The sequence below is a fragment of the Nuphar pumila genome, chromosome 5 (assembly GCF_984573655.1).
Source record: "Nuphar pumila chromosome 5, dmNupPumi1.hap1.1, whole genome shotgun sequence".
NCBI lineage: Eukaryota > Viridiplantae > Streptophyta > Magnoliopsida > Nymphaeales > Nymphaeaceae > Nuphar > Nuphar pumila.
This window is the reverse complement of record NC_143253.1, coordinates 25,827,611-25,847,402: the sequence shown is the minus strand read 5'-3', so window position 1 is coordinate 25,847,402 and position 19,792 is coordinate 25,827,611. Positions and strand designations below refer to the sequence as shown.

At 37.0% G+C, this 19,792-nt stretch overlaps 1 protein-coding gene across 1 annotated transcript in view; it reads right to left on the bottom strand.

The window, feature by feature from the left end:
- Nucleotides 1-19,792, bottom strand: part of LOC149837176 (putative ATP-dependent DNA helicase CHR12) — a 92,646-nt gene that overhangs the window by 24,577 nt on the left and 48,277 nt on the right. Inside the window, exon 8 of the mRNA XM_090005870.1 lies at nucleotides 1,253-1,471. Within this exon, the coding sequence (XP_089861996.1) occupies nucleotides 1,253-1,471 (219 nt within the window). The remainder of the gene's footprint in view (nucleotides 1-1,252; nucleotides 1,472-19,792) is intronic.

Genomic DNA, 19,792 nt, shown 5'->3' with positions numbered 1-19,792 from the left:
ATGAACACAATGGCAACAATGTGAATCATGTGTTTTTATCATCTTTTTATGTGAATGATGTCTATTGGCAAGTAATAACATGATGTTAACTGCTTTAACCAAAAAGAGCCTGAACCCACTTTTTTTTTCATGAAGGATGTGGTAACCACCCTCGGAATCAGAGACCTGGTCGCACTGGCTAAGTCTGCCACATTTACGGTTGCTGTCCCGATCAGAGTTACCAGTCGAGGAAGCGGGAGCGGTAAGCGATACGGGAAGCGGGAGCAGGAAGCGAGGCACTTTCAAAAGTTTAGGAAGCGGGGAAGCGGGGGACCACTTAGAAGAAAATTTTGAACCGTCTCGAAAGTGACCTAGGAAGCGAACCGGAAGCGAACTAGGAAGTGAATCGGAAGCGAGGGGGAAGCGAAAAAAATGCAAAAAAATGAAGAAGCGTGGGGGAAGCGCGCTTCCCAAAGAAGGGGGACGCTTCCCCTCATGCTTCGGAAGCGCGACGTTTCGGGCTTCCCCTTTTACCTAGGCGCTTCCGGTAACTCTGGTCCCGATGGTGTAAACTCGTGGTGCACCCCTCGCCCCAGGGAGTCGCCAAGCTTCAGCTGAGCAAGGGTTTATCTGTTGCCCTCATTAATGCAAGGGGATGACACTCATGGGAATGGAACCCTGACCACCAGCCTAGTGGCTAAGAACCCCTCCTCTGCACCAAACCCCTTGGGGTGCCATAACCCACATTTTGAGATGAAAGATTTAAGGAAGCCTATTGCATATTTGGTATAAAGATCATCCAAAAGAGAGGCCATAGGAATATTAGCCTATCTAAAATGGCACACAGATCACATCGTGTTCGTGAAAAATAAACATCAACGTATCAAAAATAAGATAACATGACATATGCATGCATGAATATGTCAATGCATATTATTTGTCAACATAACACATGCATGAAAAATAACATCAACATATCAAACTCATAAGCATGTACAGTAAAATTTTGGCATACTACTTATCAAAAATATGACATATGCCTGCACCTTCCAAGGACATACCTAAGAGACACATTAGAAGAAAAAAATAGTTTTACACCAAACCAAGAATTAGGCCTTGAAATATGTAATATGTTTTGCAAATGTTGCATAGACAAATATAAGAAAAAATACATATGCTGCAACACAAGTAGAAGATGGACGTGAAGACATCTATATGGCAATTATGAAAACCAGATAAAAAAACAAATTCAATCATTGACACAAATACATACCCAGTCACTAATGTCCGTGAAAGTGCAGAGTCATGATTCTTTAACCGATGCCCTTCATCAACAATCATGTAGTACCAGTGGATTTTCCTCAAGAAAGATTTATCTCGCATTATAAGATCATAATGTGTTATCATCACATTGAATTTGCCTTCACCACAATATTCTTCCCTCATTGCCTTTCTTTCAACTGCACGTCCGTCGTAAAGGACAGCAACGATACTAGATCAAACGAGAAACCTCTAAAGTGAGCCAGCACAACAAAGTGCATAAAGATTTGAGAAAGCAACAAAAACAAATGAAGTACAACAATTGCTCAATAGACAAAATAGCCATGACCTTATGGTTTTCATTAAATGCATGAAATATTATCCAATGAAAGCCATTTGACCTAATCTAATATAAGAAGTCCCAATATTTGTTAATAGCACCCTTTTAAAGTCAATACACACCACCATTCTTTCCATTGGCCACATTCAAACCTTATTGTTCTATGCTAAACAACTATATCTCACACAGATGACCATTGTTACTCCTGCAAACATCCCCTTATATTTTAGTGATTGTATCCATGAGTCAACAGCATTATCTATGGACACAAACTTTGGAACCAAGGCCATATCTGCAAGCCTTTCCACCAGCTGTTTGTGTTAGAATTCTAACTTACCACTCATCCTCATACAGAAGCAAACATCACCCACCCACTATACATGCTGAGATTTTCCATGGTCATGGCTTATCCCCGAGGCAGTGAGCCCATCTAGATTTTACAGAATAAATTTACAAGATTCTTGCACCTCCACCTCCTAACAGCTTAGCAATAAGATAGTAGCTTTAGAAAGAGACCACATTCATGTTAAAAAGACTTGGAGAACCTCAAGTCAACCTTATGCACTCAACGTGACAATAGACAACATATAGTAAATGTAATGAAGTATGCGGAATTACAAGAACAAAGTGCAAAAGCACAAAATAAGTCAAGAGTGGACAATTACAAAGGCACAATAGGCACAAAAGTGCATAAGCAAAAGTCCACAATGTGACAATACAAAGTGTATACAAAGGGAAACACCAAGTAAAAGAATAGGATTTTATTTATGATATGCTTGAAAGCATTAAAAGAAATAGGGGGAACATCGACCCTATTTATATACAACAACATAAAGGGGAGGCCATTGGGAGATCCCTTCATAGAGTTGTTAGGGCCCCCAACGACTCTATGGAGTGGGGCCCCCAATTGCAAGGAAATAAAATTAAAAAAAAAAGAAAAAGAAAATAAGAGAAACAAAAATATAGTTGTTTCTAATAAACAACTATAATTACATGTGAAAAAACAAAAATGCCCCTATCGGGCAAACTAATACAAAATAGATTATATATATATAGAGATTACAAACATATATTTTAACACTCACCCTCAAACTTACGGAAAAAATGACCGAACGTTAGCTAAGGAAAAAAATAAATTGAGCAGGAAGAACTTTGGTAAAAAAATTTGCCAACTGGTAGTCCGATGTGACATACGGCAACGTAATAGTTTCTCTTTGATATTCATCACGTACATACTGATAAGCCATCTCAATATGTTTAGTTTGCTCATGAAAAGTGTGATTGCTCATAATATAGATTGCACTCTTATTGTCGCAGCATATCTTCGAAAGTATTGAGATGATTATTCCCATATCACTGAGAAGACTTTTAAGCCACACAAGCTTCATTGTTGTTATAGTCATTGCATGATATTCAACTTTAATTGAAGATAATGATAATTGTTGTTACATCTTGCATCTCCATGAAATCATAATCACCTAAAAATACACAAAAGCCAGTAGTTGAGACTCAATCATTGAGATTCTTACCCCAATCAGCATCAGTATAAGCATGTAAATCAAATGAAGAAGATGAGGATAGAAAAAACCCTTTGATTATAATATTCTTGATGTATCTAACAATTCTCAAGACAGCACTCATGTGCACAGTGGTAGGAGCATTCTGAAACTAGCTGATGGAGTGAATTACATGAGTTATGTATGGCTGAATGATGGATAAGTAAGTGAGCGACCCAACGAATTGGCGGTAAGGTGTAGGATCTTCAAGTAGAGTTCCATCTTCCAGCCTTAATTTAGCATTAATCACTTCTGGGGTTTCTATCTTCTTATCATCTGTAATGTCAGACTTTATATCAATATCAGTAGCAAGTTTCATTTGAGAAGGAATGTACCTTCTAGGAGAGTATGCAACTTCAATACCTAAGAAATATCTTAAAAACCTAAATCAGACATATCAAATTTTCTTTTAAAATATTTTTAATATTACTAATTCCCTGTTTGTCACTTCCGATGATAATCATATCATTTACATAAAGTATAAGAATAACAACCGTAGAACCTGCACTTTTAACAAAAAGAAAAAGAGCAATGTCAGTATAGCAAGAATGAAAACCCAGATGAATCATTACATTACTAAATTTATCATGTCAAGCTTTAGGAGCTTGTTTTAGACCATATAAGGCTTTTTTAAGTTCAAAGATTTTACCTTTTTCAATACAAAACCCTGACGAAAGATCCATGTATACATTTTCATTTAATTCACCATCTAAAAAAACATTTTTCACATCTAGTTGGTATATGGGTCATTTGCAACGGCTATGAGTGTCTTAATACTAGTCATTCTAGCTGTCGAGGCAAATGTTTATTCATAGTCAATTCCATATTCTTGAGAGTACTCTTTGGCCACTAGCCTAGCTTTATATCCTTCTAGAGTCTCATCCCTCTTGGTTTTAACCTTAAAAACCCATCTGCATCCTATAGATTTCTTCCCTATGGGTAACGAAGTTATTTTCCATGTTTTAGATTTTTCAAGAATTTTAAATTCTATATTCATTGCTTCAACCCATTTTGGAAGATTTTTTGCTTCATTATAGTGTGATGGTTCATTATAGGAATGTAAAGCTATTAGGCATGACCCATATTTTGGAGTCAATGTGTCATAAGATACAAACCTACTTAGTAGGTTGAAGATACGATTGGATCTTCTAAGAGATCTCTTCTAACGATGAATTTTGTGAATATTTTTCTAAAGCATTTAAAGGATACCTTTGCTCACGTCGGGTATATATTTGTATGTGTTTTTCAACAATATCATTATTTCTTATAGATGATTCATCATTCTCATCAATTGAATGTGTTGAGACTAAGAGGCTTTTAGTAAATAAGTTTTTGAGACTAAGAGGCTTTTAGTAAATAAGTTTTTCTAAACTAGAGGTTATTTTGGAAGATTTTTTGCTTCATTATAGTGTGACGGTTCATTATAGGAATGTAAAGCTATTAGGCATGACCCATATTTTGGAGTCAATGTGTCATAAGATACAAACCTACTTAGTAGGTTGAAGATACGATTGGATCTTCTAAGAGGTCTCTTCTAACGATGAATTTTGTGAATATTTTTCTAAAGCATTTAAAGGATACATTTGCTCACGTCGGGTATATATTGTTAAAATATATCATGCGTATGGATCTGGATCCAGATCCATACGCATGGCATATTAAATGAAACACACATGCTAAATTCATCTTCATTAATGGCATCCTTGTAATATCTCTGATATTACAAGGCTCGTTGTATACTCCTTGTATTTTATAAACGTTAGGGTTTGGAGGTCGAGCATGTAGTGTGCCGCCCCAACCGATTCTGCATCTCTCTCTCTCTCTCTCTCTCTCTCTCTCTCTCTCTCTCTCTCTCTCTCTCTCTCTCTCTACTTTCCTGTGCAGGCTCTTGCAGGCTGAACCACACATATATATTTGTATGTGTTTTTCAACAATATCATTATTTCTTATAGATGATTCATCATTCTTATCAATTGAATGTGTTGAGACTAAGAGGCTTTTAGTAAATAAGTTTTTGAGACTAAGAGGCTTTTAGTAAATAAGTTTTTCTAAACTAGAGGTTATTTGAATCTTAATATTTAATGAGGGACCTGGGTGTAATTTTGTTCCTTGGACTATCTCTATTTAATATAGAGATTAGCCCTAATTCATTTCAAGAAGTTCTCTTATGTGCAGCTCTCTCTCTCTCTCTCTCTCTCTCTCTCTCTCTCTCTCTCTCTCTCTCTCTCTCTCTCTCTCTCTCTCTCTCTCTCTCGGTTTCTATACATCTCACCTTACCTTCTACATGGTATCAGAGCAGTCGACCTTGGGAGCGTGATCTCGTGCTTTGCGCCAAGTTCGAGTGATAACGGAAAAGGTGTGATCGATCTTTGTTTTGAAATAAGTGATATAGATCTGATAACAGATCTGAGATCTAACAAATGTCATGACTCAGATATGTAATCAGATCTAACGGTTATGGTGAATACCTATATCCATGTTGATAAGTATGAGTGTTGTGCAAAAGTCGTGAAACTGATTTTATTTTGGCTGCCGTGATTTATATGGCTGGGAGCAGCTGTCGTGAATACCTTTATCCATGTTGATAAGTACAAGTGTTGTGCAAAAGTCGTGAAACTGATTTTGTTTTGGTTGTCATGATGTATATGGTTGGGAGCAGCTGTCGTGAGTTAAAAAAAAAATTTTGCTCATGTTATCGCTGGTTGTGCTCAGATTCTATTTGGTGAGCAGCTATTGTGATTTCTAGTCTCAAACTGCTCATAGTATTGTTGGTCGTGCATCTGGGTGTTGTGTTGTGATCTTTTTGACTCAGCAAGCAGTTGGGTGCTGTGTCGTGATCTTTTTTACTCAGCAGGCTTGAAAGCAGTCTCTGCGTGCTCATATTATTGTTGGTCGTGCATCTGGGTGTTGTGTCGTGACCTTTTTGACTCAGCAAGCAATTGGGTGCTGTGTCGTGATCTTTTTTACTCAGCAGGCTTGAAAGCAGCATGTTAATATAATTTTTTTTTGGAATCAGCGGGCGTGATTCCCTGCTGTGTTGAAAAATATTCTGTTTGTGGGATCCTTTTCTTTTGTCGTGGGATTCTGTGTTGAGTACTGCTACTGGTTGTCATAGTGGCTAATGGGTGATGGTAACACACGCTATGTCGTGTTGGATGTGTGATCTTGATTTGCAACCTATAGCCATCCTTGGTTGAGGTGGAAGGTTTTCGTCAAGTTTCCTTAAAATTATATTTGAAGTTTGGATCTGAACAGTCGAAGGTTGTGTTTCTCAGATTTCATTGGTGAAGTCAAAACTTGATATAGTCGGGTTCGTAGTTGATTGTGGGTGTGCGTGTGTGGTTGCTCCTGCATTTTGTGAATCAAGCCCATTAGTTTATATTATAGCTCAAGTGGTTAAATCAGATGCAGATTCCTCCAATGATTATGTAACTCTTAGCAGGGCTGAATATGACGAGCTCCTTGCTTTACGATCATCCAATTTGAAGTCTTCTGTTGCGGAGGTTGTGTGCTCGGCAGGTGATGGCCTATCTGGTCAAGGTGGTAGGTGGATCATTGATTCTGGAGCCTCTGGTCACTTGTGCGGAAATTCGAGTAACTTTTTGAGTTTAAAACCTGTGACTGGTCAAAAAGGGGTACGTCTTGATGATGGTAGCTCTTCCCCAATTGTAGGGCAGGGAAACATGTCTATTAACCCTACTCTTCAATTGTCGCATGTTCTTCATGCTCCTTCGTTTCCACAGAATTTATTACCGTCATTCGAATGACAAAAGATTTGAATTGTAGAGTGATTTTTTATCCTATGGGGTGCACCTTTCAGGACTTGCTGAAGGGGAGAAGGATAGGTGGCGGCTATGAGGAAGGTGGTCTGTATTACCTACACCAACCAGAGGTTTCGGCCTATTCTGTTGTTACATCATCCTCAAGTCCTCTATTGTGGCATCATCGTTTGGGTCACCTTCCAGTGACAAAACTTTGTCGTGTCATTCCTCATATACCTCCCTCAGTTTCTTTTCAGTGTGAAACATGTTAATTGAGAAAACATTGTCGAAGCTCTTTTCCCTCCAGTCAGAGTCCGTCAAGTCAAGGATTGTTTGATCTTCTTCACGTAGATGTGTGGGGTCCGAGTAGGATTCCGAATAGGTCTCAGTGTCGTTATTATCTAGTCATTGTTGATGACTTCTCAAGGCTATCGTGGGGTGTTCCTGTTAAAAGATCGGTCTCAAGGTCCTGTCATTCTTAAATCTTTAATTGCAGAGATAAAAACTCAATTTGACGTATGTGTTAAAATTGTTCGCACTGATAATGCTCTTGAGTTCAAATCCAAAGACTTACTTTAATTCTACTCTGTTAATGGGATTCAACCTCAATTTACATGTCCTCATACCTCCCAGCAAAATAGGGTGGCTGAGCGGAAACATAGACAAATCCTTAATGTTGCTCGGTGCCTTATGATTAAATCCAATATGCCTGCTTCATACTGGGGCGATGCGGTTTTGACAGCCGGGTTTCTTATAAATCGCATGTCGTCAAGCTCTGTAGAAGACCAGATCCCAATTCAAATTCTCCATCCATAGGCTCCTCTCTTTCTTATCCCCCCTAAAGTTTTTGAATGTGTGTGTTTTGTGCATAAGCTGGGTCCTGATCGAGATAAACTTGTTGCGCAGTCTATTAAATGTGTTTTTCTTGGGTATCCTAAGAACCAAAAAGGATATTGTTGATATCTCATAAAGAGTATGTGAGTGCGGACGTTACCTTCTTTGAGTCTATTCCTTATTTTTCAAGTACTACTCCAAGACTACAGGAGAGCCTTGGTGATATCCTTCCTCTGTCGATTCCTCCCTTTCCGTTAGAGTCGCTTCCTCCTCAGTCCTTGTCTCCATCGTCGGGTGTGTCTCGCTTCCGAAAACCCTTCCATAGTATACACTCACAGGGTTCCTCCTACCTCCATGTCGCCATCACCTCCTCCTCAGGTAAGTATTTCTGAGCATACTGTTGTCCCTACATCTGATGATGATCTTCCCATTGCTCTGCGCAAGGGAAAGAGACAATAGACTCTTTATCCCATCTCGCAATTTGTATCAGAAGTTAATCTTGGGGCATCTATGAAGAATTTTATTTCTGCTTTGTCTGCCTCCTTTGTTCCGCTTCATCACAGTCAAGCTCTAGTTGACTCCAACTGAATGCAGGCTATGCGTGATGAGATGGATGCCCTATGGTCTCGAAGCACTTGGGACTTGCTTGATCCTCCCACAGATGCAGATATTGTAGGCTGCAAAAGGGTATATAGCATTAAATATAACTCGGATGGGTCGATTGAACGGTACAAAGCCCGGTTGGTTGCAAAAGGCTACACTCAGACTTATGGTGTTGACTTTTTTGAAACTTTCTCCCCAGTTGCTCGTCTTGGCACTATTCGTCTCGTTCTTTCTGTTGTTGTGCACCATGGATGGCCCCTGTTTCAGTTGGATGTCAAGAATGCCTTTTTGTATGGGGATTTGCATGAAACTGTCTACATGCAACAACCCCCAGGCTTCGAGGTTCAGGGGGAGTGTCAGAAGGTGTGCAAGTTGAAGAAGGCTATTTATGGCCTGAAGCAGAGTCTGCGGGCATAGTTTCACAAATTATTTGAGGTAATGTCGAGTTTTGGCTTTGTCAGGTCAGCTTCAGATCACTCCTTGTTTATCAAGAAAACCAGTGCTGGAATTGTTGTTATGGTGGTATATATCGATGACATCATATTAACAGGGAGCAGTGCCCAAGATATTTCTGCCACAAAAAATCATCTTCAGAAACACTTTGTTACTAAAGATCTTGGTCACCTTCGATATTTTCTAGGTATCGAAGTTGCAAGAAACAAAGACGGCTTAGTGTTGTCTCAAAGAAAGTATGTGTTGGACTTATTAAAAGAGACTGGAATGTTAGGAGCTAAGCCAGCTAATATTCCAATGGATCCCAAAACTCACATGTTCGATGAGAAGTCTGAGTATGTGGATAGTGTCAGCTTTAGATCCTTGGTGGGTAAGTTGTTATATGTGACTGTTACTAGACCTGACATTTCATTAGCTGTGAGTAAAATCAGTCAGTTCATGGACAAACCTACAAAAGTTCATTGAGATGCAGCTATGATGGTTCTTCGGTACTTAAAGGCATCTCCTGGTAAAGGTCTGTTGTTTAAACGAAATCCATCTTTGGACGTTGTTGCTTACACTGATGCAGATTATGCAGGATCTGTTGAAGATAGGAATCAACATCTGGATTTTGTGTGTTTGTGGGAGGAAATCTTGTTACCTGGAAAAGTAAGAAACAAACCGTTGTAGCCAGGTCGAGTGTTGAATCTGAATACCGAGCAATGGCCCAGACTGCAGCTGAGATTATGTGGGTAAAATCAGTCTTGACCGAGCTTCAGGAGAAAGTATCCCTACTTATGTTGATGATGTGTGACAATAGGGTTGCTACATATATTGCCAACAACCCAGTGTTTCATGAAAGGACTAAACATATTGAAGTTGACTGACACTATGTTCGCGACTTGGTTCAGGCTGGGTATATCTGCACCGATCGTGTATCTTCCGAAGATCAAGTAGCTGATGTTTTTACCAAAGCCCTGGCGAGACCAAATTTCTCAAAATGTTGTGAAAAGCTGAGCATGATTGATATCTATGCTCCAGCTTGAGGGGGAGTGTTGAGACTAAGAGGCTTTTAGTAAATAAGTTTTTGAGACTAAGAGGCTTTTAGTAAATAAGTTTTTCTAAACTAGAGGTTATTTGAATCTTAATATTTAATGAGGGACCTGGGTGTAATTTTGTTCCTTGGACTATCTCTATTTAATATAGAGATTAGCCCTAATTCATTTCAAGAAGTTCTCTTATTGAAGTTCTCTTATTGTGCATCTCTCTCTCTCTCTCTCTCTCTCTCTCTCTCTCTCTCTCTCTCTCTCTCTCTCTCTCTCTCTCTCTCTCTCTCTCTCTCTCCCTCAGTTTATGCGCATCTCACCTTACCTTCTACAGAATGCACATTATCATCAACATTTTCATTATCATTTAAGCTATGTCACACGGATTCGGCTAGCAGGGTGTCGCACCCGCGTCGACGCGGGTGCGGCACCGGGTGCGATCAACCCGACCCTGGGTGCGTTGACCGCACCCAGGGTCATTTTTGTCTTTTTTTTGGATTTTTTTTTAAATTTTTTTGCCCTATGAAATGGGTTGCGGAATTTAAAAAAAAAACTTTTTTTTGGGGGGGGGGGGGGCGCTGCCCCCCTATAACCCCCCACTAGGGGCGGCCCCCCTGGACCCCCGCCCGCTGACCGCGCAACGGGACCCACGCCGGGGGGAGCCCCCGGACCCCCCTTTCTGCAAGGGCAAAAACAATGAATCAGGCTCCACAACTCATCACTTTCATCTTTGGGGACAACCATATAAGATAAAAAAATGGTAAAAAGCAAGTTGGGCACACATTCAGATATACATCTAAAAAAAATCAATGCCTCTGCAAACATAAAACAAAAGGCTTCTCATGAAGAGGGATCAGTCTAGGAAGTTAATAAGTGTGTTGACTTCCATAGCCATCTGCAGGTGTTAACACATTACCATAAAATACACCCTTGAAGTTTAAAAATGACTTGGCGGTTCCTTGCATTAATGGACACCAGTAGCTATTTTTGCAATTTTGTGTAAAAATAAGGTACACACTTATTAGCTGTGCATTCAAAATGCAAAATTATTAATATGTTTTCCTAATAAAAATTACTAAAATGTCCATAATTGTGACAATTAATACACCTAATCACCATATCAATTTTTAAATTTGTTAGGGGCATAAAATTGTGGTGAACGTGATAACATGCATAAATGTCATGGACCTTAACAGCTACCATACATTCATACATATACATTATATATATATACATTTTTTGCCCCTGCTGCACCCCCGCACCCGCACCCATGTGACATAGCATTTAAGGTATTATCCCTGATGTCATTCAAAGAAGATCAAATAGAAAAGTGTAATCGACTTCATTGTTTTCCTTGGTTCTCGCAAAATTATTTTCATTTTTCAAAAAGGTTACATCTTTAGAAACATATTGTTTGTTACTCTTAGAGTCAAAACATCTATATCTTCTTTGGTTTTCTCAATAACCCATGAATACACATTCAATGGCTTTTGGAGACAATTTATCTCTTTTATGCAAGAGTACAAAACACTTACAACCAAAAATTCACAACCGCTTCAAATCGGGTGTTCTCTCAAATAATTTTTCATAAGAAGATACATTTTGCAAGGATAATGAGGTCATTCTATTTAACAAATATGTTGATGTTAGAGCAGCCTCGGCCCAAAAACTTTTTTGAATATCTTTAGAAATAAGTAGTGTTCTAGTGGTTTAAAAAATATGTCTATGTTTTCTTTCGACTAATCTATTTTGTTGGGAAGTTCTAGGACATGACTTTTGGTGACAAATCTCATTTTGTTCTAGATAATTTTAAAACTAATTTAATAAGTATTCATCACCCGAATTGGATCTAAGAATAGAAGTGTTGCTTTGAAATTGATTTTTGACAATCATATAGAATTTTTTAAAGAAAGAAAACACATCGGATTTAAAATTAAGAAAGTAGATCCATATATATATAGCGAAATCATCGATAAAGGTAACATAATATGAATATCTTTGATATGACGGAAGGTCTTCAAATATCCGAATGGACTAATTCAAAAGGTCTCTTAGAGACAAAAGTTCTATTAGGAAAAGGAGTGGATTTCAACCTTACAAAGATACAATCTTTGCAAACTAAATTTTTTTTATTACAAATTTTGTTCCCAAAAAAAAGAAGATACATCTTTGAGAAGCTTGAGTGTCTTTTATGCCAAGTTTCAATATGCTTATCTTGGACATAATTACAAAAAGAATTTGGAGGAAGATTTAGATAATTCATGAAGTAGACATCTCCCCTCCTATAGCCTTGCCTAATCTACTTCCCAAACTCGAGATCCTATACAAAGCAACCCTTAGATGAGAAGAAGATTTCACATCCATGATCAAAAATTTGTGAAACGGAAAGAATATTTAAATTTAGTTGAAGAACCACCCTCACTTTTAGCACAAAAAAACTTTGAGAGAAATTTAAGGTTTCAATACTTTTAATTTACAAAGATGTTTCATCGACAGTTGAAACATAGAAAGTTTTTGAGTTAGTGCATAAATCGGATAGACCATTTTCATTAGGTGTCATATGAAAGGAGGCCTCGGAATCAAGGATCCAAGAAGACATACCTAGAGGAGGAGATGCGGCTATCGCGGCACCCATGTAGATGGAGATTTGAGTAATATTTGAAGTGTCTCCGATAATTGAGCAAGTGAAAATGAATCTTCGCGTTTGATTCACTTCAACGGAAGCCACTTTGTTCTTTGAGGTGTCATATAACTTGAGATAATTTGGTCATATATGACCCGACTCGTGACAATGATGACAAATAGCCTTCTTGTAGCCACCAATATAGTTATTTTGCCTCACAAAGTTTAGACGCTTGTAAGTTTTTACATGATTAACGAGTTTGGATACATCTAATACTCCATCTCCTTTTATCATACCAAGACGAGTCTCCTCTTGACATATTTCGGCAACGACATCCTCCAAAGGAAGAAGCTTAAATCTATGGAGAAGAGAAGATCTAACTTGTTCATATTCGGGCCTAAGCCCATGTAAGAATTGAAAAAGGTGCTCTTTTCCATTTGCACTATTCTTAGTTCAACATCTTCACTAGCGACCCACTTGGATTCAAGAAGAGATAATTCATCCCATAAGGGACTAAGAGTGCTAAAGAAATCACGGGCACTCATGTCTCTTTGTTTGATGGTACGTATTTTTTGTTAAAGAAAGAATTGTCTTGCAAAATCTTTTTTTGTGTACATACCTTTTATAAAAAATCATGCCTCATTTGCCTTGCGAAACTTAGCGATGTTAGCATATATTTTGATCTCAACATTGTTCATAAACCATGCAAGAATCTTTGTATGTTTACTTTCTCAATCTTCTATCTTGGATTGATGGTCTTCAATAGCTTTTATGCAAGCATTTCTTTCTAAAGTCTTTTCTTGACCTCCTTCCAACTTGGTGAGTTTGAGTTGAGGTTCCAAAATAGAGCCCATCACATATCCCCAATTTCTTGTCTTTGAGGTTATTTTTTATGGTGGATACCCAGATCATGGAAGAACATGGAAGAGCCCCTCCACTTGAATTACTGAAAGCACATCAATCCTCGAATCACGATTTTTCAATGGCCAAGGATTATGGAAGAACACAGAAGAGACCCTCCACTTGAGTTATTGCAAGCACATCAATCCTCGAATCACGATCTTTCAATGGTCACTCTTCAAGAGGCCAAGAGCACTATGGCTCTAATACCATGTAATGAAGTATGCAGAATTACAACAAAATGCAAAAGCACAAAATAAGTCCAAGAGTGGACAATTACAAAGGCACAATAGGCACAAAAGTGCATAAGCAAAAGTCCACGATGAGACAATACAAAGTGCATACAAAGGGCAACACCAAGAAGTAAAAGAATAGGATTTTATTTATGATATGCTTGAAAGCATTAAAAGAAATAGGGGGAACACCTCCCCTATTTATATACAACAACACAAAGGGGAGGCCATTGGGAGCTCCCTTCATAGAGTCATTAGGGAGCCAACGACTCTATGGAGTGGGGCCCCCAATGGCAAGGAAATAAAATTTAAAAAAAATAAGAAAAATAAGAAAGACAAAAATATAGGTGTTTATAATAAACAACTATAATTACATGTGAGAAGACAAAAATGCTCCTATCGGGCAAACTAATACAAAACAGATTATATATATAGACATATATATATATACATGAGTATATATATATATATACAAACATATATATTTTAACAGTAAATTGGAGGAGGCCCAAACATTACTTTTGCCAAATGCCAAAGTGGTATTCATTGTAAAGGTATCTTTCCAAGAGAAATCTTCTCTTTTTCACAATTTTATGGTTGATAAACACTTTTCATCCATGTTTACACCCAAGACAACTATTTTTCTATGATATTAAGATCAAACTATAGATTTTCATTAACTTGACAACTTTTATGATTCCTTAGAAAAGCACAAGTGACTAAATCTATCATTTTAGATTAATCAACGGTTTTATGATTTTAGGGCTTCATTTGAAATTTATGATGCCATTATGGTTTTAGACATAATAAGTGTAAAAAAACAAGAAAGAGTACAATGACAAGGCTACTAAGGGCAATCAAGAAACAAAATAATGTGCATAAACACTAGTTCACCAAGGGATAATACACAAGCCACTTAAAGGGCAAATACAAGAGTTCCAAATACTCACAATAGCCGCCTAAGGGAAAATATAAGAGTTCCAAATACACTCATAATAGCCACTAATGGGCAAGCACAAGAGAACAAAACAACATAAACAATATGAATTTATTCACTAACAATGCTTAAGAAAAGCATAACATGGGAGAGATCCCATATTTATAGGTAATACAATACACTAGAGGGGCTAGCCAACTAGTCGTTGAGCAAGTCCAACAGCTAGAACAAAATATAAAAAACAAAATAAAGAAATGTACAGAAGTGCCCCTAATGGGCACCACCTATTACATAATAGTGAAAAGACCAAAATGCCCCTAAGGGCATAACTTCTTACATATACAAATCAACTAAAAAATAAATATATATATACATATGCATGTACCTATACAATTTAACACTCATCAAACTTATGGTGTGATAACCGAAAGTTTGCCAAGAAGATAAATAAAACAAGGTGAAGGTAAGGCCTTAGTGAAAAAGTCTAGCTGACATTCGAAAGTAGCGCAACTCAATATTGCTCTTAAGTATTCTTCTCTAACATAGTGACAATCTATCTCTATATGTTTTGTTTGTTCATGGGATGTATGGTTACTCGCAATATAGATAGCACTTTTGTTGTCGTAACACATTGTCGAAAGACTAGAGAAGACAACTCTTATATCTCTGAGAAGATTTTTCAACCAAATAATCTTCCTAGTTGTTGTTGACATAACACAATATTCAGTTTTCATTGACGATAACGAGACATTATGTTGCTTCTTGCACCTCCAAGATATTAGTCTCCTAAAAACACATAAAGTCCAGTAGTTAAGACTCTATCATTAGGATTTTCTCCCCAATCTGCATCGGTATAAGCAATTAACTCTAAAGAAGAAAAAGAGGACAAAAAAATCCTTTTGGATATAGTATTTATGATGTATTTGACTATCCTCAAAACGACACTCGTATGCATTGTGGTTCGTGCATACTGAAATTGACTTGTTGAATGAACAACATGAGCAATGTCCGATCTTGTAATGGACAAATAAGTTAGAGATTCGATCAGCTATCGATATTGTGTTGGATCTTCAAGAAGAGTTTCATCTCTACTTTCTTGTCATCTGATATTCTTGATTTGGCAATAATATCTACAGTCAGCCTCATTTGAGACAGAATATATCTTCTGGGAGAGTAAGTCACTTCTATACCTAAAAAATATCTCAAATAACCAAGATCAAACATGTCAAATATTTTTTAAGAATTATTTTAATTTCATCAACTCCCTTTTTATCACTTTCTGTAATGATCATATCATCACCGTACAATAGAGGAATGACAATGTTAGAACATATATATTTGACAAAAAAAGCAAGGTCAGTATAAAAAATTTAGAACTCAAATTCAACATAACCTTTCTCAATCTATCATACCAAGCTTTAGGGGCTTACTTAAGCCCATATAAATATTTTCTCAAATGAAGAATTTTTTCTCTCTCGATTTTAAGACTAGAAAGAGGATCCATGTAAACTTCCTCATTTAAGTAACCATCCAAGAAAGCATTCTTAACATCTAGTTGGTAGACATGTCATTTCCTAATAGATGCTAAGGCTATAAGAGTTCTTACACTAATCATGTGTGTTATAGGTGTGAATGTTTCCTCGTAGTCAATATCAATGTAATACTAAGCATTTTCTAAAACCCGAAAAAAAAATAATTAATAAGATTTTTATGTGAATGCTTTTATTTTAAAAGATAGGTGTAGACTCATTATAATTAATCATTACTTATTTAATAAAGGGGTTAGTATTATATATTGGATCTTAGGAGTGGACCTTAATGTTGGATTATGGACCCTAATGGAGATGATCTATAGTCCATGCATGGGACCACTTGAGGAGTCCAAATGTTAAAAGGAAACTAGTGACAAGAGGTAAACCAAGATTAGGAAAGTGACGAGGAAACTCCAAGGGAGGGACGTCACCTAGGAAGCTGGATAGAGATAGAAAACCCCAACCTCCTCTATTTAAGAGGTTGAGTCTCATTTTTCCCTAAAGAGAGAGAGCAAGAGAAGAACCAACCAACCCTTGTGGAGGCTATCGTTTCCTAGGTAAGTTTTCTTATCCACCATTTTTTTTGGTGACCGACCATATTAGCCGATCGTACTAGTGGTTTGGTTTGGTTTTGTGTATTGGGTCTGATGCAAGGTTTGTATATTGGTCATGGACAGCAACCACATGTGTTGAAAAAGGGATCTATGATCTTTTTCACATTCTGAAGGTGTCTCAAAATTGCTACATTGCGGTTTGAGCTTCGTTTTCGTGTACAGTGTTTTAACCGGAACAAAACCGCATTAGGGTACGGGATTTTAAAGTTTTTCAGGTATGAGGTTCAACATAGACCGATCAAGCATTAAACCTTGTTTTTATGGATTGTGTACAGAGGATCTAGGTTGGATTAATTTTATTTCTTTCATAAAAAGGATTTTTATTCGTAGAATAGGGCAAACTTGTTCTCTTTTAAAAAATGGCTGATTTTAGGTGTTATATTTATGTTATGTATTGGATTTCTGTATTTACAGTATGTTAAATATTTGTAGGAATGGATTTGATGTGTTTTTTATGAATTAGAAATCATTGGATGGTTTTATTGAAGTTCTTTTTGAAATCTTGAAGTTTCTTGGTTGATTCTTGAACAGTTATATTTTGTTCTATGTATTTTGATTCGACCAGTTAGAAAGATAAATTTGTTTCTCCCAAATCGTAGACCCATAAATCTTGAAAATTTGTGGAGATGTTTCATACATATGGAAGGAGTCCCAGATCAAATCCCAGACTCGAATGAGTTGTAGATTGTGAGATATACCCTCTGCAAGTTGACACAGAAATTCTAACATGATAGTGAGTCTGCAGAGACAGAATATTTTGTAAAAATCATATCTTTAAGAATACTTTTGTGGATAAAACTTTAAAGTGTGTTAGTCTAGATATGGAAGAACACGTGGTTAAAATTTGAGAGGTCAAATCATCACAGTTTGGAAACGAAAATTCATGGAAGTCAGTTCAGATTCTGTAATTCTAAGAAATATATTTTGTCTAATAACAGAAACTGTATGTGTTTTGAGATTTTTTTTTCTCAGCTAGAATCGAATTAAATTCTGAAATTTTGTGGGTTTGAACCTGACATATCAAGTCAACCACAGTAAAAAACCCAACATTTAATTCTTTCTGAGCGATTTATGACTGATTTTTCTTTGAAGAGACAAAATTTGACAAGATGGTTCTGTGATCAGAAATCAATCTATGTTATAGAAATTTTATTTCCTATTCTGTGATGAGTTAATGTCTGGGTTTTTGCTTGTATGCATGTAACATATGTAAGTGCCTTTAGTTAAAATCTCATAGCCTAAATCATTTTATACGATTTATGATAGATTTTCTAACATCAGGTAAATTATATATTAACAGTCTTGAGAGTGAATTGTTTTTTGTTTAAATAAATATGAAGGTTACAAAAGTGAACCAGATGGACTTTGTGGCATGTTTGGCAACATGTGGGCCTATTGAGGTAGTGTGTTGATGTAGTCTTTTGTAAAAAATTAAATTGAATGCTAAGTTTAAATTTTGTCATGATACATATGATGAATGACACATATTTGCATATATTAGCACATAATTGGTACATTGTTGTGTCCGAGTAGAAAGATCGCCTAATAGGATGATGCATGAGATGATATGCATGTTTAAGCTGGATATGGAGATCATGTGGTATGAGAGCATGCTATGGATGTTGTGGATCCAAAACCATTCTACGTGGAAAGAATGCATAAAAGTTAAAGATATAAAAGATATACAAACAATGTGCTAATTTTTGCTCCTTAGTTGCCCTCTAAGAAGGTGGGGTCCTTGGATAGCTGTTGTGAAGAACAGGGTGGTACTGAACTCTGTGGTGTGGTTTTTCTCCAATAGCATGATATTGGGGCTCGTGCCCTCAACCACAGTAGTAGAAGACATTTTCCACCATTGAGACTCGGGAATGGTGTGGTGTGGGCTTCAGCTATTAAGCATTATTGGTATACCAATAAATGCCTACCCAGGGTGTCGTATCTCGATGTCGCCTCGAGGGACAGGTGCATACCAGCTTAATAAAATACAATTCTGTGTAAAAAATATACCCTTGGGATTGCCTTGTACTTTGGTTTTTGCCTATGAACAGTACCCACAGTGAGGTCCGGAAGAAAGTTAAATTGATTGCAAGTGATGCTCATGCATTCAAAAGTAAGTGTTAATAAGATAAAAGTTACCTCACGCATTATGCATTGGTTTATGTATCTTATGTCATTGTAAGCATGTCTGAATTGTTTTACGTACCTTCACATTTTTTCTGAGGTTGATGCTAAAATGTAATATATATATATATATATATCATTTTTTTCTTTTAATTTTTATACAATAAATATTATCTAGTTCGTATCGAACTAGATAATAACTAGTTTGGTTAAGTTCCACTTGGAACTTAACCAAAAAGCTAGTCGTTGGAACTAGTCCAACGGCTAGATTTCTAGCCGTTGGACTAGTCCAATGACTAGAAGGGAGAGCTCCTTATGAGCTCTCCCAATAGCTCTTGTATAAATAGGGGTGCAGCCCCTCTTGTAAACTCACTTCTTGTAATGCTTTTCAAGCATCTTTTTACATAAATAAAAATTATTTATTTATGTGTGTGTTGTTCCTATTTTACCCTTTTTAAGGGCTTTGCTTAAAGTGTCTTTTAGACACTTCTTTTGAGTGTTCCAAGGGTGTTCGTGGAAGACCACCATTTCGTTACAGATGTTTGTTCGATTTATGCTTTACGTCATTATTGTTAGATTATGTAAGATTTCGTACCTAAAACAATTCACGAGATGAGTAAATGGGCATAAGACAAGCTCTATACCTAGGTAAAAAAAGACTCATAGGACAAATTTATCAGGAAGCCTAGAAAACCAATTGAATTTCCTAATACTAGGTTCTTCACATGATTGGTTTTGAGTATATCTATCAAGTGCACATAGAGGATTCTCAATTGTTCTTCTAGAATACAACAACAACAACAACAACTACGCCTTCATCCCAAAACAATTGGGGTCAGCGATATGAACCAAAAAAGAAATTCATTTTGGGTCTTCCACATGAATCCTTTTCCTCCAATCATTTCTATCCAACGCCATGTCCTCAGTGAGGTTCAAAGCATTCATATCCGTTCCTATCATCTCCATCCAAGTCTTCCTAGGCCTACCCCGACCTCTTTTAACTAATATATTTTCCCATTTC